Here is a 23,399-nt window from a genome sequence, read left to right on the forward strand (position 1 = left end):
TACCAAACTGGTAACCAAGTGAAAGAGACTGTTTGGTGTAAAAAGTATTTTTATCAAATGAAGATTCAACTTCAAGTCTAGAGTTTATGTTGCTGGAGTAGAGTGTGAAACAATCCTCGAAGAGGAAACAGACCGTCTATCCTAAATGATGAGCCCTTTACAGCAAAGACTCAAAGCCATTCTCATTCTTGGCAGAGGGATGGAAAGGGAAATGTGCCGTAAACACGACAGATGGAAATTCCAAGGTGCCCCAGAGGTGAAATGAGTTTTCACTCACCCACAAACTCTTTCCATAGTTCTTTCCTTAGTGCTTGCGTGTAGTAAACCAAGGATCTTGGGGCAAGGCAGGGGAGCTGGGAGCCCCTCTGAAGCATTCAGGGCTTCTTGCAGCTGTAATGTGTGCACCTCTGAAGACAGGGAGGGGCAGGCAGCAAGGAGTAAAGCTGAGAGAGATCCACCTGCATTCTGGGTTCTCAGGCGTCCCAGGCTGGGAGTGGAATGAGAGAGCTGAGAGAAACTCCCCTCTGAGACGTGCTTGGCCTTTCCCCAAAGTGTGAAGCAGTCTCCCTTCCAAGACTGGGGACAGGGAAGCAGGAGAGAAAGAGAGACCTGCCAAGGCACAAAAATCCAAGGGCAGAGGAGTGAGAAAAGAGAATTCCTCCGTGATAAAAAGGCCGACTGCTAGGCTGTAAGGCAGAGGCAGTGCCCTCACAGTTTGGAATGCTTGTGACTCAGCTGTGAGGTAGGAGGAGATCTGTGGAATCTTGTCAGTGCTGAGATCTCAAACATGGTGAAAGGAAAAATAACTATGAAAAAAATGGTGAAGGGTCCAGTGGGGAAGATAGGCAACATGAGTGCAGAGATGGGGGATCAGCTGAGAAACGTAAATGATGGGGATGAAGAAAATGGAAATGCGAGAAATAAACAAATATGTTGGGAATAAAGACATTATTAGATAAATTTAAGAGTAAACTAGAAACAGAAGAAGAAAGGAGCAGCGAACTTGAAGACAGTTAACAGCATTTATACAAACTGAAGTACAAAGAGAAAAGCAGAGTGAAAAAACATCAACAGGTGGTCTGAGATCTGTGGGGCAATATTAAATGGTGTCACATGTGTGTCGGGAACCCCAGAAGGAGAGGAACAAAGAATGGTGCAAAAGAAATATTTGAAGAAATAATGTCCAAGAATATCCCCAAATTAATGAAAGACATGATCCTAGAAATCCAAGCAACTCAGTTGAGCCTTAATAGGATAATATAGGCTGAGGCAAAGGTAGGTTTACCATTGTGAGTATGAGAGATACAGAATTTATTCTTGTACTATTATTCATTAATTATTGTGTTTTCCATACGAAGAACTGTAAACCTACTTTTGCTCCACCGTGTATAAAGGAAATCATACCTAGTCACATAATAAAAGTGCTGAAAATCAAAGATAAAGAACAAGTTCTAATAAAAGCAGCTATGGGTAAAAAAAGATACATTATATATATGTATATATATACACATATATATACATATATATATATATAATGTATATATATTACATTACATGATTCATATATATATATGAATCATGATGTGAATAATGGCTGCCTTTCTACCCCAAAATGACGGAGGCCAGCAAATAACAGAATGAGGTCTTTATAAATAGTTGACAACAAACACAAAAACAACAACAATAAACCACCTGCCATTCTGTAATTCTCTATTCAGTGAATGCCCTTCAAACATGAAGGCAAAATAAATAAATAAAGGCACTTTTACACAGACAAATGCTGAGAGAACAGCATTGCCATACAACTTGCCATACAGGAAAACTTAAAGACATGCTTCAGGCTGAAGAGAAACGTAACCAGGAGGAACTGTGGGGTTGCTGATGGACACGAAGCACAACTTTACATGAAGTTACATGTAAAAGGCTGATTTTGCTATTGGCTTTTACTTATATCTCTTCATGCGACTGGACTTTCAAAGCAGAAATATTACCATATTTTTGGGACTGATAGCTTACTGAGCAGTCAAACGTGGGACAAGAGTACCAAGGGTGGGGTATACACGGAACTGCGCAGTGATGAGGTGTGCATGTTGTTGGGAAGTATACCTAGTGTTTGGAGTTGGACTCTCCAACTCCAAATCAAAGAGGTTGACTGTAAAGTCAAGTGCAACCACTAACAATAGTTTTGAGTCAAAAAATTAATACAGGAGGCAACATGGAAACACTACAAAGTACACATTTTACCCAGGAGAAGATAAGGAAGGAGAAACAAAGGAAATAAGAATAATCAGGATTAGCCCTGGCTGGTGTAGCTCAGTGGATTGAGCACGGGCCTGTGAACCAGAGGATCACGGTTCGATTCCCAGTCAGGGCACATGCCTGGGTTGCAGGCAGGTTCCCTGCAGGCCAGTTCCCTGCAGGGGATGCACTAGAGGCTACCATACATTGATGTTTCTCTCCCTCTCTCCTTCCCCTCTAAAGATAAATAAATAAAATCTCAAAAAAAATTATTAAATAAAAAAAAAAAAGAAGAATCAGGATTAATGGAAAACGAATGCCAAGCTGGTGGACTTAAACCCAAGACAGAGCAGTCAGTCCATGAAATTCATGTGGACCAATCGCTACAACTTGAAGGCAGAGATTGTCATGCTGGGGAAAAAGCCAGACCCTAGTTTGAAGCCCGGTTGTTAAGTGCACACACATTTAGAATTTTTATGTCTTCTTGATGCATTGACACTTTAATCATCATATAATGTCCTTCTATATCCCTGATTATTTTCCTAGTTTGTCTGACATTAATAAAGTCACTCCCGGTTTCTTTAATAAGTGTTTATATGGTATCTCCTTTTCTAATATATTACTTTGAATCCAACTACATCCTATATTTAAAGTAGGCTTCTTGTAGGAAAACATACAATTTTGTCTTTTTGAAAATGTCCAATGTGACAGTCTTTCCCTTTTATATCTCTGGATTACTGCTATAGGCCTCTACCTTTCCTCTTAGAATTTTCCTTACTTCCATATTAGTCCAGTTATGTGCTTAAAAGAAGGTTTAAAATTGTTATGCAGCATTTTACATGTTTTGTAATGCTACAGCTTAAGGATATTTTATTCACTATATTGTCAGAAATTAAAGAGTTAATTCATTTCTGAGAGCAGATGTAGTTTTCGTTTGGGGAAAAAAACATTTTTGACTTTGCCTGAGTCAGGGTAAAACAAAACAGCCCTAAAATGACTGAATGATTCTGCATAATAATATACACGATTCATCTTATTCTGTGTTGTCAGGCTCTTTACAACCATAAATAAAATAATTCTGCAAAATTACTGCATAGTATCGTCTCTAATATATCACTGAATGAAAAGGCATGGTAAACATACCTAAATGTGTAAGCGTACTATACACATATGTAATATTTTACTAACCTTCATTAAATATTTGGGCCAACACCATTTTCTTGATGCAATGCCAACAATTCCACTTTCAGGAAGGTTTTCTTTGCTTCCCAGTCTTATGAAGGCAGAATCAGTTTTTACATAAAGGACATCATTTATTAAAATAAAAATTATATTGTAGGATATGACCACAGCAGACACACTGTGTCTCTCGCTGTCGGTGAGGCTGTGCGGCGGCACTCTGATTCTGGTCCACGTGCGAAACGAATCGTTGGTTTGAAAGGTCTCGGTGTCGGCTACCACCACGGCAGACAGAAGAACACAAGCTTCCCAGGAAGACAATAATGGACTACCACGTGGTACAGTGATGGGTAAAGAGCCAGGAAGCTCAGGTATTGTAGGGAAAGCAAAACTCAGCAGGAAAAAATAATTTGCAACAAAGCAGTCTTGAAAAGACACCTGGTTTCCCCTAATCTCTTTTAGCATGTCATCCCTCTCCATTGGTAGATAAACGCTCCACGCCCTAAGAAGAGGGAAATAGAAAATAGAAGGAGAAAACGGTCTCTTTCTCGTCTCTCAACCGTCTTGCGACAATGCTGGCATTTATCGCCTTTTAACCATTTTTGCGTTTTCGTGAACATACATCTCGGTAAAATAAGTCAAATAGTATGAAAATGCTACCCTTTTCTCCTCATTCTTCACCCTTGTTTCCAAAGGAAAACAATCTTGACTCATAATGCTCTTTTGCGATGTGTCTTCATAGTCTCAATAAATATTCTTATACTGCTCTTCCCATAGAAGTTTTATACGTTATCTGTTGACGTCTTATATGACAAATGAAGACAGATCTCATAGGATATACCCACCAATACAACTTCTTTTTCCTCAAATTAATATCATGATGTTTACCTAAGTGTATAGTGTTTATATTGTTATTGTATAGATAACAATATAATGTATAGACTATATACATTATATTGTTATATGCATTGTATAACCTATACATTATGTAATCTATAATGTATAGATTGCTTACTACTGAGCCAGTGACTATGCTGTAATTGTAACCTTTTATAAATATATTATTTCCAATATTTTCCCTAGAGTTAATAATTATTTCTTTTAAAACTTGGTTTAGTTTTCTAACTTTTCCGATAGATAGCTGAAATGGCAATCCATGATGTTTTCCATGTGGTAAGTGCAAAGTTATCTTGCACTTGATCCCTGAGACTTCCTTCATTTCTCTGCAGGTCCAGGCCGCCATGGACCGGATCCAGTCCCTTGATCTTTCCTGTTTTGCTAAAGCACATTCTTCAGTAAGTACCTCTTTGCCAAAGGGCTTGTGAATATAAATTTTTGAGGTCCTGATATCCAAACATATCTTTTACACACTTCCTTGAGAATTTGGCTCAGTAGTGACGTCAGAACTTTGGCGGCAGGCTCTGCAGCCTCTTTGTATTTAGGTTTCCTAATGAGAGTGACACACTGATTCTCATCATTGACATGGGTCGCCCTCCCATAAGCTTTTAGGATCTCCCCCTTTTCCCTTCGCATACTAAACTTGGATGGGGCTGGGTCTTATCTTCTGAAGTGGGCACCCTCAGAGGAATTTGCAAAAACAAGCACTCTGACATACATCCTAGAAGCTAGGAAAAGTTCTCCAGGGCCTTTCTCCACAGGCCCGTCCAGGAGACCACAGGCTGTGGGAACACTTCCTAACTCACTCTACGAGACCAGTATTATCCCAATACCAACATTAGATAAACATGTTACAGGTACAGCTACAGACCTTTTGAATCCAACAACATTTACAAATAATTATATACTTTGGCCAAATGGGACTTACCCTCGTTATGCACATACGGTTCGACATTTAAAAATCAACTAATGTAACCCTTCACATCAACAGGTTAATAAAGAAAATGCATCTAATCATATCAATAAATGCCTAAAAAGCACTTGACAAAATCCAACACTCATTCATGAAAAACTCTCAGCAAACTAGCAACAGAGGGGAACTTCAACTTGATATTGAAGCATCTATACAAAAAAACCCCCACCAAACCATGAAGAGGAGAAACTAGATCCTTTCCTCCTAAGAACAAGGAACAAGACAAAATGCCTTTTCTTACCACTCCTATTCAACATCACATTGGAAGTACACATTGTATGTTTTAGCTATAAGCATATTGACCTGTGCCTGGGTGTTCAAAAGGTTAAGGCTGTCTGAACCCTACGATCGATAATTTACTAGCATGACGGTAACAGACTTTACTTCTCAGGGGGGATTTGTGATGTGTGGTTTGTGTATGTTATGTGCCTGTGCCCCAAGAGCACAGGTGGTGACATTGTGACAGCCCAGCACTGTGTCTCATTTTTATGAACCAGCAAGAAACATTTCAACATACTGCCCCGGTTTGCCACCATGCTGAAGGAGGCTCTTGGGTTGAGGTACAGCTATTAATGGGAGTTGTAAAACTAGAACCCAGGCTTCTGACTAGCATTTTCTGGGTTGGTAACTAGTTCTCACTCTCACAAGTGAACTTTCATTTTTTTCTTTTTTGTATCATAAAAGAATTTACTTGGAAATTACACGTGAAGTATTCCATGAAATTCCACTAGGGCTTTAAAATCTCTCTCACTTGAAGTCTCTGAGAGTTTCTTACTGAATTTTAAAGATGAATTTTATATTTGAAAATTAAAAATTAAATACCCATTCTCCAATTTTTCATGGGGAAAATAATTTTTTCTCTTCAGAAACGTATGGACGACTGGCTCCTGTCCCAAAGCTGTCAACTGCTTGCTGAGCATATTGGAATTCTGTAAAAAAAAAAAAAAATTACTTTTTCTTTTCCTAGCCAAGTTTATTTGGAAATTAAATTGTTATATTGAATTTATTATTTTAGTTAAGACATTGTTTACATTTACAATTTACCACATTTTCAATATTTGGGTTTGCTTTTTTCCCTACCACTTGGCTTCCTCCCCATTAGAATTTATGAATTATAATTAAGTCATAATACAGTTTCCAACATGTTGAACATACTATGCACAATCAGAATCCCAAATAAACAGGTTTTATACCCTTAAATAAAATACCCGCAGTTATAATATGAAATACATAATGAAGCTTCTAAAACTAATCTGTTACAATTATTTCTAGGACTTCCGCCAAGATGGAGGTATAGGTGGATGTGCTGTGCCTTCTCACACAACCAAGTTTAGGGACAACTAAATATTAGCATCAGAAAACACAACCAGAACACGGAAAATTGAACTTTTCAGAAGTCCATTAACAACAAATTCTTCAGCCCGACCGGTAAGCGGCGAAACCGGCGTCTCGCGAGGGGTTGCACAGGAGGACTGAGTCGGACCCGGGCGCGGAATCCAGACGCGCGAATCCAGACGCACGGGTTCCAAACCCAGGATTGGACCTAGTGAGCGACCGAGCAACCCACCGGGTGAGTGACTGCAGAGGAGACAGTGGGGAGGCGGTGCTGCGTGTTGACTGCGGTTGCCTATTTGCGGGTGAGCGGACAGGCGAGGGGGTGGGCGGTTGGACCGGGGCCCAGCGTCCCCGCGGCAGGCAGCGGTAGAGGGCGCCGCCATTTCCCTGCTCTGACCACGCCCCCACATACAGCGTCACAACCCAGCGACCTGGGAGTCCAAGGCACCGCTTCTCACACTTAAAGGGCCAGAACAGACCAAAAATGTCGCAGGAAGACCTCAAAGCCCCAGAGATAAATCTAAGCGACGAAGAAATAGCAAAACTCTCAGACGCACAGTTTAAAACACTGGTCATCAGCTTCCTCACAGATCTGGTGGATTATAGCCACAAATTAGAGAAACATATGAAGGCTAAACTAATGGAAATGAATGGAATTCCACAGGAAACCCATAGTGTTGAAAAGGAAACTGGGACTCAGATCAATGGAGTGGACCAGAAGAAAGCAAATAATGGCCAAACAGAAAAGAGTCAAGGAGCAAGAATTCAAAGAAATGAGGAGAGACTTAGGAACCTCCAGGACATCTTTAAACGCTCCAATATCCAAATTATAGGGGGTACCAGAAGGGGGGAAAGACACAACCACCAGTGGAAAACTTATTTGAACAAATAATAAAAGAAAATTTCCCCAATCTGGCAAAGGAAATAGACTTCCAAGAAATCCAAGAAGCTCAGAGAGTCCCAAAAAAGTTGGACTCAAGAAGAAACACACCAAGGCATATCATAATTACATTAGCCAAAATTAAAATGAAGGAGAGAATCCTAGAAGCAGCAAGAGCTAAGGGGACAATCACCTACAAAGGAGTCCCCATCAGACTGTCAGCAGATTTCTCAAAAGAGACCTTACAGGCAAGAAGGGGCTGGAAAGAAATATTCCAAGTCATGAAATCTAAAGACCTACAACCAAGATTGCTCTATCCAGCAAAACTTTCATTTAGAATGGAAGGACAGATAAGGTGCTTCTCAGATAAGATCAAATTCAAGGAGTTCATCATCACCAAGCCCTTATTATATGAAATGTTAAAGGGACTTATCTAAGAAAAAGAAAATAAAAAAGATGAACAGTGAAAGGACAGCAAACTTACAGTTATTAACAACCACACCTAAAAGGAAAGCAAACTAAAAGGACAGCTAGATCAGGAGTGGAAACATAGAAATGAAGATCTCAGGGAGGGTTAGCAACAGGGGAGTGGGAGGAGGAGATGGGGGGAGAAGGTACAGAAAATAAGTAGCATAGACAGTAGATAGAAAATAGATGGGGGGGCAAGAATAGCATGGGAAATATAGAACCTAAAGGACTTGAGACACATGGACATAAACTAAAGGGGGGTAATGGTGGGGATGGGGGGGCAGGGTGGAGGGGAATGAAGGGGGGAATAGAACAACTGTAACAGCATAATCAATTTAAAAAAATAAATAAAAAAAAATTTTAAAAAAAGAATTATTTCTATATGAACCTGCCTTCAAAGCGACATAACTCTTTGAAGGCAGGTTTCAAATGGTTACCGAACCCAACCAGTGCGGGGGAGCGGGGGGCGGGGGGGGGGGCGGAGGTCCTACCGCTCACAGTCTACCAGACAAATCTCCAAAGACAGAGTTCCGTGGGAAAGAAAGGAATCTTTTACTTAATGGCAAGTTTCTGCCTAAGATATCTGGGTAACAAAAGTATGGGGAAAGGAAAAGTCAGAGTATGACATCAAGAATAGCTACTTAAATATTTGTCACTACAACTCCTGCATAGATTCAAGAACAAAAAATAACACAAGAGCAAAAACCTGTTCACACTGCTGACTGTCATCCCCAAGGTCTTTGGAAATAATGGCAAGTTTCTGCCTCCAATGCCCATTCCTTCTAAGGCATCTAAAGAAAAATCACCCTGTCACCCTCAGCCAGCTCAGTTCAAGGTTGCGCCAGGAATCTCTTTTCCCACCCAAAAGTATCATAAAAGTAGGTGGCTTAGCTGGTCTCCAGTCACTGTGTAGGCCCAGGCATCTTTCGGCGTCTGCGACCCCAGGTATCTGTGACCCCACGTATCTGCTCACAGGTCCGCAGCAGCCACTGTTGGCAAGCCCCGCCCCAAAGGGAAAAGCCAACTAACTTTTGGTGTCTGGTGTGCTCTGTTTTCAAAAGTCCTCTCCCAGAAGCCCATGACGGCCAAAACCCAGTGGGAGTGTTCAGCCTTGCAACCAATGAGGGCCCGGCTGTGTTTGCCTTTGCCCCGCTTCCTTCCACTCTCCCCCCCCCCCGCCCCCAACCACATTTAGAAGGTGGCCAGGTCTCCAGTTAGCTCAAGCCCCTCCCCCATTTCCAGGTGAGTTGTCCCCCTCCCCCCATTACAAAATGATACCTGGAGGCTTTAACAAAAATTCTCTTAGTATACAGATGTGACATGCTCCCTCTTTTTCACATGAGATTTAAGGAGGAGTCGAATTGACTGGAATTATCCCTAATAAGGCTTTTTTAGAATAGAGGCAATAGTTTTATTATGGGTATTATGGGAATCCCTAGAATTAAAAAATCAGATAATGAGGGTCAGTCTAGAATTCTGTAGCTTCCTTCTGCCCTAGTCCTCCAGTAATACTCCCGTGTAATTTCCTAGAGCTAGGTCAACTACCTACAGAGGAGCCTTTGGGATGCCACAGTCGGCATCGGCAAGGGCGTGTGGCTGGACCTGGGTGTGTCAAACAGGAGAATTTAATCTGTTTTGGAGATCAGGAGTGGTGGTCAGGTAAGGCCTCCCTGAGGGGTACACATTTAATCATTTTGAAAGAGAAATACAGGTTTGTCTGGTAAATAATGAATAATATGAAGTACAGTTTTTTTGTCTCAGAATTTTAAATACAACTATCTTTCATGTAACTATAAAGAAAAAGGGTAAATGAAATACTCTTAACGTGGCTTGGATAAGATGGAAATAAAATATAATAAGCAAGACAGACAACAAGATGATAGAAAAAAAGGACAAGCCAAGAAAATGTTAAGACAATCTTTAACTCTCATTTGGCAGATATCAACAAACTTAAAAACATGTTTTTTCATTAAAAGAATGATTTATAGCATTAAAGAGAATTTTATAAATATGGGAAAATTACCACATAGAAGTTATCAAAAAATAAAAACACATTTAGTGTATTTTCTTAGGATTCACCAAAGGTAGGGTACTATTTTACATTCAAGTTGTATAAACAGAAGTCTATATAAATGATAGAAAAATATTCCATTCAGCGAATTATCATCATTGATTTAATCCCTTACTGGACATGTAGGTAGTTTTATTTTTTTCACCATTTTTAATATTATAGCCACAGACACCATCAGCTATACAGTCTTTTCCACAGTTAGGACTATTCCTCTTTCGATTAGATTCTTGGAAGTGTGATTATTAGGTCAAAAGTTATGAATATTTTTAAGATTCTTGATACATATTACCAAAGGATTTCTAAAGGACTATGACAATGAACATTATTACTAGTAACCAATGAGTCCATTCTGTTTGTAATAGAGCACCATGGAAAGAGTTTAGGAAATGACATGGTCATGAATAAACATGAAAGTTAAAAAGAGCAAAAAAGCAAATTAATAGATATGCACGGATCAAATGTTAAAATGTGCATATTTTCATTTGAAAAGATTAGAAATGAAGTAACAACAATGCTCTAAGTATTCAGTCACCATTAGTTTTTTTTATTCTCTCTGAAGTTGATTGCCAAATCAAACAATTGATTGATTGTCGTTCTGACTTATCAGTCTACCGCTTGTGAATTTGATTACCATACATTATAATAACACTATTGAAAATCAGATCTTGGATCATGAACACATATTAATGAGAAACTAAAACTGCTCATTTTATATTTCTCTTCAGTACAGTTTATTATAGTTGAAGACAGAAAATGCTTGGAAGAGGTGAATTTGCGACAAATAGGAAAAGGCTTGTTTATCCTCCATGTTGCACCTTTAGGAAATTCATTAGTCTGTAAGTGACAGAGGGCTCAATAAGGGGCCGGATACAGTTTTGAAAGGTGACTTCAAAATAGATGCTCGAGGGACAGCTGTAAAGCACTTTATAAAGGTCAGCGTCCTCATAAATGATGAAATTGGTAGAAAATGCAACAAATGCTCAGAAAACAATTCTAAAGAAAAATTTACAATTGTAGCAATCAAGCACAAATGCAAAATCACTTTAATGACTACACTCAACTTATTGGATAAGTAAAATATATTTAGTTAGTTTTGGATACCTTAAAATAAAATATTCACAATATTCACAGCCCTTACAAAAGAAATGTAGCCTACTATTTTATGGATGATAATAATGATTGTACCTACTGGTGACGGCGATTCTGCTTCCCATACCAGCTCACTGGGGTCTGCATTTTCTGGGTCGTATACCCATATAATGATATTCTACAAAATAAAATGTTTGCATTGCTTTCAAATTTGGATACGTTTCATTTTCAGTTGTGGCCAAACATAACTACAAAAACTGTGCTTACAAATTTTTGATGATCCCATTTAAAAAATAAAACGATGTGCTGTTTTTAACAAGTGAAACCACCCAAAGACGTGTGAAGGAAGAGCTGATGATATTCCTCCGCACTCCCGAGGGAACCGCTAGCCTTTCACAAGGATGCTCGTCCACCTTTCTCTGCATTCACAAGTGGACACAGCACGCCACCATTCACACACGCACACACATTTAACAAAAGTGAAACCACACCGCACAGGTTATTTGAAAACTTGCTTTTATCGCTGGATACACCAGGGCCATTTCATTAGCTGTAGATCTAATTCTTTTCTTTGTTATTTGTTTTTTCTTGAGGAGCCAATTTATTCACACAATTAAAACAAATGATATAAAAATATACAGCAAAGACTGGCCCTGCCCGCACTGTACTTCAACACTCATTTCTGTAAGTTCACTACATCTCACAAATAACTACTCTTAGTAAGTTCTTGTTCATAGCTCTATCAAATTAATGTGCATAACCAATAAAGATATTTTTTCTCCACAGAGAGGAGGCTGGAAAAGGGTGGACCTCATGGACCTCCTGAAAGGTGGTGGACCCCTTAGGGTCCTCACACCAATCCTTGAGCACTGTGGGTCTAAGCAACTTTTGTTGAAAAATTAGTTTGAAAAATTTGTCTTCGGGTAAATACGGAATATAATCTGAAAATATTATAGTAGTCATAAAAGAAGGGTATACACGCTCTGGCTGGTGTAGCTCAGTGGATTGAGCGTGGGCCTGCAAACCAGAGGATTGCAGTTAGATTCCCAGTCAGGGCACATGCCTGGGTTGCAGGCCAGTTCCCAGCAGGGGATGCACAAGAGGCAACCATACATTGATATTTCTCTCCCTCTCTCCTTCCCTTCCCCTCTAAAGATAAATAAATAAAATCTTAAAAAAAAAAAAGAATATACAAAGTTAAAAATTTTTTTTTACCTGAATTAAAACCTCAGGGAAATTTCTGTTGGGAAAAAGAGGAATCATTTTAATAAACGATATATTTAATAAATGTATACATTTATTATACCTGTCTTATATTAAATTATACAGGTATATATTATACATTATATATACCTGTCTCTAAATCTCAGAATCTTCTCTTTATGTTCCATTATAGATGCATCATTAAATGCTAAATGTAAAAAAAAACCCCTACATGTGTCTATAATTAAATATAATCAGGATTCTCAGGCGTCATCACAGAAGGCTGAGAGGCCTGAATCTGCATGCTTCCTTAACAACGTGCACCTTAACAACGGTGCACATTCAGAGAGCAAAGACCATGAGTAATCTTTACAAATCTGACTGTATCATTCCATGTCCACAGCAATGGAAAAGCTCCACAGAGCCACAAGGTGGTTCCCTGAAGAGACTAATAAGATAAGTAGAGAAACACCCCTTGGAAGAAGAACAAGGCAACAGAGGGGAGACACAAATAAAAATGTTAGAAATGTTAAGACACAAAACTACAGCTACATCAGAGATGCAACAAAAACAAGAGGACGTTACGGGCAACCTGACGACACTGAACTTTCTACCAGCATTGCTAACTGAAGATGTCAGATTCCCAGAGAAAATTCTACCGATGAAAATGGATTTTACGAGAATTTAATTCCAAACTCGCACCATAACCATGAAGTCAATCAATAGTTAGGAAATCATTCTGTCCCTAACCCCACCCCAAAAAAATCTAGATTCAAGTGGATTTCTATGCTAGTTTCCACCAAATACTCAAGGACTATGTATTTCTGATCTTACGCAAAATCTGTCAGAGGAAAGAAAAAAACGACGGTTAACTTCCACAATGAGTCTAGCATAACCTTGTCACTAACAGTAGAAAAGGATGGTGTAAGGGGAGTCGGATCACAGGCCACACCCACTCGTGAATATTTACACACAAAACAGTAAACAAATACTTAGCAAATCAAATCCACCAGTGTGCAGGAAAGATAATTCATCAACACCAAGTTGGATTATTCTAGAAACACAAGGTCTGCTTAATACAGAAATATTAATGACTTATTCACCAGACTAATGTATTCAAGGAGGAAAGCCATATGGACTTTTAAGTGGAAGCAGAAAAAACTTCAAAGAGCTTTCAACACCAAAATTCACACAAAAAATTCACTGCCAAAATCCCAAATTCCTTGGGATAAAAAGGAAACTTCCCTAACTGGGTAAAGGTTACCTTGTAGCCTGTAACAAACATTATGCAAAATAGTGAAATGATGGCCACCTCCCTTTGGAGATCAGAAATAAGATGAGAAGCCTGCAGTGATGTGTCTTGGAAACACCGTGTTCTGGCCGTGCCGCAGGGATAAAAGGAACAAAAGGTACACGCATTGGAAAAAAATAAACGTCATTTTCAAGTGATATGGTTTGTAAAAACTCCCAGAGGATATATAAATACGTTATTAGAATTGATATAAGAATTTTGTGAGACTTCCGCCAAGATGGAGGTTTAGGTGGATGTGCCGTGCCTCCTCACACAACCAAGTTTAGGGACAACTAAATATTAGCATCAGAAAACACAACCAGAACACGGAAAACTGAACTTTTCGGAAGTCCGCTAACAACAAATTCTTCAGCCCGACCGGTAAGGGGCGAAACCGGCGTCGGGTGAGGAGTTACAAAGGAGGGCTCGGTCGGACCCGGGCGCGGAATCCAGACGTGCGAATCCAGTCGCACGGGTTCCAAACCCAGTGGGGAGGTGGTGGCACCGAGTTGACTGTGGTTGCCTAATTGCGCGCGAGCGAGGGAGTGAGCGGTTGGACTGGCGGCGAGACACGCCGCCATTTCCCCGCTCTGACCACGCCCCCACATACAGCGTCACAACCCAGCGACCTGGGACTCCAAGGCGCCGCTTCTCCCACTTAAAGGGCCAGAACAGACCAAAAATGTCGCAGGGAGAACTCAAAGCCCCAGAGATAAATCTAAGTGACGAAGAAATAGCAAAACTCTCAGACGCACAGTTTAAAACACTGGTCATCAGCTTCCTCACAGATCTGGTGGATTATAGCCACAAATTAGAGAAACATATGAAGGCTAAATTAAGGGAAATGAATAGAATTCCACAGGAAACCCATAGAGATGAAAAAAAAACTGGGACTCAAATCAATGAAGTGGACCAGAAGGAAGAAAAAAATGATCAAACAGAAAGGAATGAAGAAATAAGAATTCAGAAAAATGAGGAGAAGCTTAGGAACCTCCAGGACATCTTTAAACGCTCCAATATCCGAATTATAGGGGTACCAGAAGGGGGAAAGACACAACCACCAGTGGAAAAACTATTTGAACAAATAATAAAAGAAAATTTCCCCAATCTGGCAAAGGAAATAGACTTCCAAGAAATCCAAGAAGCCCAGAGAGTACCAAAAAAGTTGGACTCAAGAAGAAACACACCAAGGCATATCATAATTACATTAGCCAAAATTAAAATGAAGAAAAGAATCCTGGAAGCAGCAAGAGGTAAGGGGACAATCACCTACAAAGGAGTCCCCATCAGGCTGTCAGCAGATTTCTCAAAAGAGACCTTACAGGCAAGAAGGGGCTGAAAAGAAATATTCCAAGTCATGAAATCTAAAGACCTACAACCAAGATTGCTCTACCCAGCAAAACTCATTTAGAACGGAAGGACAGATAAGGTGCTTCTCAGATAAGACCAAATTCAAGGAGTTCATCATCACCAAGCCCTTATTATATGAAATGTTAAAGGGACTTATCTAAGAAAAAGAAGTTAAAGAAACATGAACAGTGAAAGGACAACAAACTCACAGTTATTAACAACCACACCTAAAAGGAAAGCAAACTAAAAGGACAGCTAGATCAGGAGTGGAAACATAGAAATGAAGATCTCAAGGAGGGTTAGCAACAGGGGAGTGGGAGGAGGAGATGGGGGGAGAAGGTACAGAAAACAAGTAGCATAGACAGTAGATAGAAAATAGATGGGGGGCCGGAATAGTATGGGAAATATAGAACCTAAAGGACTTGAGACACATGGACATAAACTAAAGGGGGGTAATGGTGGGGTTGGGGGGGCAGGGTGGAGGGGAATGAAGGGGGAATAGAACAACTGTAACAGCATAATCAATTCAAAACAATAAATTAATTAAAAAAAAGAATTTTGTAAGGTTGCTGAATATAAACATCAATATTCAAAAGTAAACTGTATTATATACAATAGGAAGCTCTGGTTAGAATATGCAATTCAAAAAAACTGACTATTTCTAGTAGCAGCAAAAATATAAAGTACCTAGAAATCAATCTAACAAAAATGTCCTGGCACCTGTATGAAAAATTACAAAATTTTATTGGCAGACATGTAAAGGAAACTCTAAACAGAGTTTTCTATTATTAGTGAGCAGAAAGACTCTCTAAATTGATTAAACTATTTGGAGAAATTATAAAAATCCCTTCTAGGGTTTTTGTGGAATTTGATAAACCAATTCCAAAAATTCATAGGCCCAAGACATAGCTGAGAGACTCCACAGGAAGGATTACAGTTGGTGTTGGAGCAGACTGGGTACTTGCCCTACCGGTTATCAAGATTTAAAAAGGAAGCGATCGTAATAAAGATAATGTGGAATGTATTCAGGTAGAGACGGACAGGTCAGCTGAACAGAATAGCCAGCCTGCAAAGAAATCCACGCAGACATGGAGTACGGGCCGGTGACAGAGTGGGCATTGCAGGCAAACAGATTATTCAACAAAAGGGTATGAAAAATGAACCATCCGTGTAGGAAGAGCAAAATTGCATTCCTGTTGTGAAGCATGTACAAAAGGTAATTCCAGGTGGGTTAAGGGCTTAATTGTGGAAGAGACAACTGTGTTGAACTTTTAGAAAAAAAATATAGGAGACTATTTTTTATGAAGTTGCAGATAAAGACAGATTTCTTAAGTAGATTAAAAAGGGCATACAGCCATAAAGGAGTTTATAAATTCATCTACCGTAGTAAGGACCTCTGTTGTCAACAGAGATCATAAAAAGTGAAAAGCTGCATAAAGTGGGTAAAATACTTAAAAAATAATAATGTTCTGGTAATTAAACTATGTTATGAAACAAAAATAACTAAAAAATGGGTTAAATGCTCATTTAATAAAGAGGGGATGGCATAAATGAAAAATTCCTCTTGAATACATGGACAAGTGCTCAACAGTAATCAGGGAAATAAAAGGAAAAAGCACAATGACATAATTTCACACCTACTAGACTGGGAAAAAATTAAAAAGTCAGGTAATATTAAGTGTTCATTAGGATGCAGCACGATGGGAACTTGTGCCCACTTCCGGGGTTCAGGTAAAACTGGGGCGTTCAGGGGGGTGTGGCCATAGACTAGGCAACCTTCGCAAAAATCACTTAGGCCGTACCTAGCAAAGCTGAACAAGTGCTCGTCCTAACTTGGGGCAATTCTACTTTTAGGTGTGTACCTTAGAGGAAGTTCTACTCATGTGCATTATTAGACCAGTACTTCCCAAACAATGATGGGCACACAGGTGACGCCGGGACTTGTTAAAATGCCCCGGATGATCCAGTAGGTGTGGAACAGGCCTGTGCATCTGCATTTCCAACAAGTTCACAGCTGGTGCTCGTGCTGCTGGTCCTGGGACCCCACTTTGAGTAGTGAGGCCCTGTGTTGCCAATAAAGGCATTGGCAGGGGAATGAGACAAAAATATCACTGAGCATTCCCAGGGCAAGAATTAAGGTTCTCACTGGAACATGCATGAGCCCCAGAAACATAATGTTTAGAGAAAGGAGCAAGTCACGGATGAATATTTGTTTCAGTGAAATAACATTTGAAAACGGACAGAACTCAATAATTTTTGCCATCAGATATTGGTGAACGACAAAAAAAAAAAAGGAATCATTTATTATACAACATTCAGGATGGTGGTTAACTGTCGGGGAATGACTAGGGTGTGGCCAGTATGGACACAAGCATATTCTGAGGTTCTGGTAATGTTCTATTTGTTGACTTGTGTGATGGATGCATGGGTATTAGTTTCATTTCTATTCTAAATGGGTGATAGGTAGTGAACATTTTATAACCGGTGTAACAGAAAACACTCGGCTCCCCATGATTTCTCCCTTTTGGTCTAGCCTGTCCCCGCAGCACGGAGCTGCTTCTGTTTTCGCTTTCCTGGAGGGAACACATCTGGAGCAGGAAAGCCTGCAGGCACATTTCTTTCACCAGCTCTTGGGGCTCAGGGCGTGTGACCGAGACTAGAAACCCATGAACTTGGCTATAAATGCCTTCTTGGTAGATTCCCCTCTCTGGTGGTTGCCACGGTCTCTCCTTGGAGGAAGTAGCAAGTAGCCCATATGACCACAGAGGTGGGTTTATTCTCCAAGTTAGCTGTACCGGGAATTTTCTACCCCAGATTTTCCCATGTCTGTTTCTCAACTGGTTCAAAACCCGCAGGGGGAAAGCTGGTGATTTATTGGCACCCCTGAAACCCCCAACAAGAATGGAGGCTACCAGTTTCACGAGGAGTGGAGACTCAGTCCTTGCTTTCTGGTGAGACTCTGGGGCGGTGGCTGTAATTCAGAGGAATGGCTCCATGTGTACTGCTGGAGGGGCTTGTGACATCTAGTTATCAGGACTTTCAGTCCAAAACTGCACATACGGTGCTGAGCCATCTGACCCTAAGGGACCATGTGAACCAGGACAATGAAACTATCAGCAACCACCACGCTCTGCTGAAGGCACCAGTATTCGGATCTGTTCTGCCTGGGTCATGTGCCAGTGCTCAGCGAGGCACTGTGGCCAATGACGTGTGGGGTTATAGAGTCAGTATGATATAACAATTACATGAAACTAACCATTTCATCACAGAGTAGGGGAGGGTTGGTTCTCCCAAAGGAAGGGATGTTAAGTGGATAAAGAGAAATAGGTACATTGTAGTTACCTGGTGAGCAGAGACCATGTGAGACAGTTTGTATCCTACACAGCGCTTAGGGTACTGTCTTGACGATGATACTAAAAGATATTCTGATTCATTGATGTATTTTTTTTTAACTAATTGAATGATTTGATAATGCAGTTAATTATTTTTCCTTGTACCAGTTTCCCTTTCTTAGCTGTATTCATTCACTCTCATGTTACAATGGGCGTGAAGAGCTATCCAGGACAGAGAGGTTTTTTTTTGGAATATAATGTAGCTAACAGAAATAAATGAGCCTTGTCTGGGAAAGCAGAGTCAAATGCCAATGATGTCTTTTAGCAGCTGTGTATTTTTGTCAAAAGTTATTTAATCTATCCAAGTTTACATTTCCACATTTATAGAGATAGTAATACTCAACATTTGTGTGGTTAGTATGACAAACTGAGAGATAATTTGCATAAAGCAGAAGCATTATATGTTCCAGTTAGGGTTGCTATTGTTCTTTTTATTGTGTGTTCTGCAGTATAAGTTGGGAAGTATAGTCGAGGATATCTTGATTGGTGAATGAAAGTGTATATGGAAACTATAGTGTAGATAACCCATTTGTCAATTTGGTTAATTAGAACTTAAAGCTAAATACTCTTTAAAAGCTTTAATAACCTTTATATTCCATATTGCATTACTTACATAACTCTATAGTACCACAGAAAGCAAGTACTAGATTTGTCCACAAATAAATAGCGTTCTTCTTCTGAATCCTAAAAGAAAATGCAAAATAAACTATGATATATGAAGTTAACTTTGAACCAAATACAAATTTAGATACAGGCATCAAAGTCATGCAGGAACTCAGTTAATTATCTAAGATTAGAGGAAGTATAATGAATAAATTTCAGAATAAAACGAATAAATATTCATATAATACTAGTTCAATTCTTTAGTTACTCCCAGTGATTAAGAATTTATTCTCATGGATGACAAATTTAGATGGCGTATTGTTCCTATTACATTTGACTTTGTGAAATCATGAGAAATATATACGCTTTGCCCCTGGTTCCAGAGTCTTTGACCCTGACTCCTGACACAGCTGCTAAAACCCCTGTAATTTGCTGAGTGTTCCGAGTGTTGGATACAGAGCTCCTGCCACTTTCCTCACTGAAACAGTTCATTTCATTTTCTTGTTTAGTGGTTTACAACCAGAGGTGGCTTTCCTCCCAGAGGTCACTTGGTGATGCCTGGAGGTGTTTTTGCATTCAGAAGTCACACGTCCTTCCTGAAAGGTTGTAAGATCTGATGACACCATACCTAAATGACAAAGGTTATCCTGAACATGCAGGAATTTGTGTGTGCGTATTTTCTTTTTTTTAATTGATAAAAAATGGCTTTATTTTCAGTTTTGGTGGAATAGAGTAAACACTCTATTCATGGTGATACAAAGTTTGATCAAGCAAAACTTTTTAAGATAAGAAAAAGACTCTTACATCACCATTTGCCTTAGCTAAACTGAAATAGAAGAAAAATCAGTAGGAACACCCTCCTGGTTTCCAGCAGACTAAACTTTGGGCTCTGTGTTTTCTTACATAACATAGTTTGTAATGTTTATGTGGGCTTCCAACATGCGACAAGAGGGAAAGAAACCCTTCGCTTCCTCCGAAATTGTGATCACGCAGCTTAAAAAGCCAAATTCAGATAGGTTTCAGTCTATAGGGGTTAAAACATGAATGAATACTCGTCTGGCCTCGCCCATGTCACTCTACCTACTGTTTCCTGAAAATAGAAGTTGTTAACGAGAAAGAAGCCACTAGTCCCAAAGTACAGGCAGACTCGGCCACCTGGGGCTTCTGCGGCCGCAGCGTTACACACTCGTGTGGTGACCTCTGCTGAGGGGTGTGGGGCCGGTGCTTTGTTACCAGTTCATCAAGTGTCACCGTTTTGAAATGCTTTACTGTTTTGGTAAACTAGGGAGGACTCAACATCACTTTCATTTATTAACATTCGCAGCTGCTTTCTCGAAGAAAACATAGTAGGAGTCAAAAAAAAACAAACCTTGTGGAAATGGCTCTGAGTCCTGGGGGTGGTCACAGGAGAATGGCCCTTGGGGTCCCCACGTGAGACCCTCTCAGGTGGGAGCCCTGCTATCATTACGATGGGGACTGGGGCTTCAACACACTAATGAAAAGACTAAGCTAAAATGTATCATTCAATAACTTCTAATTTGCAGAGATGAATCTAAAAATGAATGACAGTGACAGTAATTTTAAAACACTTCTTATTGTCCTGGCTGGTGTGGCTCAGTGGATTGAGCACCGGCCTTCGAAACAAAGACCAAAGGGTCTCTAGTTCGATTCCCAGTCAGGGCACATGCCTGGGTTGCAGGCCAGGTCCCCAGTTGGGGGAGCTCGAGAGGCAACCACACATCGATGTTTCTCTCCCTCTCTTTCTCTAAAAATAAATAAATAAAATCTATAAAAAATAAAATAAATAAATAAAAGTACTTCTTATTTACAGTTACAACTTACACTATTTAAAACAGATTGAAAACACCAGAAGAGGGCAAAATAAAATGTAACATAGATGATAATTCAAGTTTAGCAAGTCTTAATAAGTTCTCATTGAAATCAACTTACTGGGCCTGTAACGATCGGTTTTATAATCTGAATCCCGGGAGAAGGACAACGCAGTTCTGTCTTGGGTGAGCTGGCATTTAAAGAGAACAAAAAAAGGAGATACAGGCAAAGATGCACATGAGGCTAATAGAAATGTTCCTGCTACTCTTTAAGCCTAAAAACTTCAATGGTATGCTAATGAGAAACATAAAAATACAGCAATATTTGATTTCCATCCTATTTTCAAAGTGATTTTGTTTTTCTTTTCACATCGATGTCATGGGAATACATGTACACTCAACCAAAGCCTGGAGTCTGAATGTCCATACTACGTGAATGCTTGGTTACATGTAAATACACGTGTGTAAACCCGTTGACATGCTGCGTGCTTGGTTACATGTAAATACACACATGTAAACCCGCTGACATGCTGAGTGCTTGCTTACATGAAAACACGCTGACATTCACGACAAAAAGGTTACCTTTTATTTTTCACGGAACAGGTTTCCGGCACACTCCACTCAGAAAATGACGTCCCTTCATACTCTAACTGAATCTACAAAATAGGATAAAATAGTTCAAACAAAAAACTTGCTCCAAAATATTCATCTCATTTTTCAGAGGTAGGGTTTGGTTCTCTTGGGTCCTTATTATTTAAAGAAAGACTAGTTAAAATTTGATTTCTTTGAAATTATACAAAGTCATATGACAAAGAAAAAGTAACTTTTCTGAAACACTTGTAGCCTCCCCTCCAAATTATAAGATTTTTACTCTATTTCAAAAATAACATATTAAGTATCCAGGGGGCGACTGGTACTTTAGTAGCTCCTGTGGATTAAACAAACAAACAAACAAGCAAAGATAAATGAGATATAGTCATCTTGTCTTTATCATGACAAAATTTTTTGAATATTAAATAATAAAGCAACACTACTTATTTTTGCTACTTACATATTTAAGGATTATTATTATGTCAGGGGGGATCTCAGGAAGATAAATGAAATGTAGAATATCAAATAAAGATAAAAGAATGACACTGTGCTGTACAACAGAGTATAATTAACTCTGCTCTAAGGTAAAAAAATAATAGACACAGCTTGCAAAAATTAAACACTTACGCTGCTTCTGGTACTGAAAATGCGGTATTCTGGGCTGTTCGTGTAGTATCTGTGGAGGAAAAGGTCAAATGAGAACATGAGCCCTAATTTCCCCCCAGAGAAGAGGGTCTCTGTGTTTGGTCAGAGCCTGCCCGGGCTGCCAAGGGCTTTATGTTTCTGCCCAAGAATCTTCCTGCAAAGCACAGTCAGGGCTGAACCGGAGGATTATCCGGGAACTCTACCCACTACTCAAGGGGGGTCATGGTTGGCTCAGTATCCGAAGACACTGGAATGAGTAGGAATTTTCCTAGACTAATGGTGGGGTTACCTCTCAACAAACCCACTGTAAGACGAAAATACTGTACTTCGAAAATGCATTTAAAATACACCTGACCTGACTTCCGCCAAGATGGAGGCATAGGTGGATACGTCGTGCCTTCTCACACAACCAAGTTTAGAGACAAATAAATATTAGCAACAGAAAAACACAGCCAGAACACGGAAAATTGAACTTTTCGGAAGTCTGTTAACAACAAATTCTTCAGCCTCACCGGTAAGGGGCGAAACCAGCAGCTTGTGGAGCAGGGTTGCACAGGAAAACTCGGTCAGACGGACTAAGGCGCCCGGAATCCAGGCGCGCGGAATCCAGGCGTGCCAAATCCAGGCGCAGAGTTGGACCTAGTGAGCGACCGAGCAAGCGACCAAGCAAGCGACCGCGGGGGAGACAGCGAGAGAGCAGGGCTGTGGGTGGACTGTGGTTGCGAATTTGTGCGCGGATAGACAAGCGAGGGAGTGGGCGACTGGACCGGAACCCAGCGGGTCCCCACAGCAAGCGGCTGGGAGGGCGACGCCATTTCCCCACTCTGACCACGCCCCCACATACAACGTCACAACCCAGCGACCGGGGAGTCCAAGGCGCCGCTTCTCACACTTAAAGGGCCAGAACAGACCAAAATGGCTCAAGAAGATCTCAAAGCCCCAGAGCCTATAAATCTAAGCGATGAAGCAAAACTCTCAGATGCACAGTTTAAAACACTGGTGATCAGGATCCTCACAGAACTGGTTGATTATAGCCACAAATTAGACAGATATATGAAGGTGAAACTAATTGAAATGAATGGAATTGCACAGGACACCAATAGCAATGAAAAGGAAACTGGGACTCAAATCAATGGAGTGGACCAGAAGAAAGCAAATAATGGCCAAACAGAAAAGAGTCAAGAAGCAAGAATTCAAAGAAATGAGGAGAGTCTTAGGAACCTCCACGACATCTTTAAATGCTCCAACATCCGAATTATAGGGGTACCAGAAGGGGGAAAGGCACAGCCACCAGTGGAAAACTTATTTGAACAAATAATAAAGGAGAATTTCCCCAATCCGGCAAAGGAAATAGACTTCCAGGAA

At 40.1% G+C, this 23,399-nt stretch overlaps 1 protein-coding gene and 1 long non-coding RNA gene across 6 annotated transcripts in view; both read right to left on the reverse strand.

Annotated features, from left to right (window-relative positions):
• The window catches only part of CATSPERE (catsper channel auxiliary subunit epsilon), a 46,295-nt gene extending 34,985 nt beyond the window's left edge, over positions 1 to 11,310 (reverse strand). For 2 of the 5 annotated variants that reach the window (XM_037150921.2, XM_053659613.1), the window contains exons 1-3: positions 11,227 to 11,310; positions 6,110 to 6,216; positions 3,427 to 3,919 (exon numbers count right to left, since the gene is read on the reverse strand). In XM_037150921.2, coding sequence (XP_037006816.2) covers positions 3,427 to 3,919; positions 6,110 to 6,207 — 591 coding nt within the window. In that variant the 5' untranslated portion in view covers positions 6,208 to 6,216; positions 11,227 to 11,310. Of the gene's footprint in view, positions 1 to 277; positions 368 to 3,426; positions 3,920 to 6,109; positions 6,217 to 11,226 lie in introns of those variants that run through there. The other 3 variants (XM_037150924.2, XM_037150925.2, XM_037150923.2) reach the window with 3 other exon arrangements.
• A 1,044-nt stretch (positions 11,311 to 12,354) lies between these two features.
• LOC119053397 (uncharacterized) lies at positions 12,355 to 21,449 on the reverse strand. Its single transcript, XR_005083286.2, has 3 exons — positions 21,381 to 21,449; positions 18,980 to 19,050; positions 12,355 to 12,370 (listed from the first exon to the last, which is right to left on the reverse strand). It is a non-coding gene; the product is annotated as an uncharacterized LOC119053397 (long non-coding RNA).
• Positions 21,450 to 23,399: the final 1,950 nt, after the last annotated feature.

This window comes from Artibeus jamaicensis, unplaced genomic scaffold (genome assembly GCF_021234435.1).
Source record: "Artibeus jamaicensis isolate MK-2021 breed Jamaican fruit bat unplaced genomic scaffold, CSHL_Jam_final scaffold_754, whole genome shotgun sequence".
Classification (NCBI taxonomy): Eukaryota; Metazoa; Chordata; class Mammalia; order Chiroptera; family Phyllostomidae; genus Artibeus; species Artibeus jamaicensis.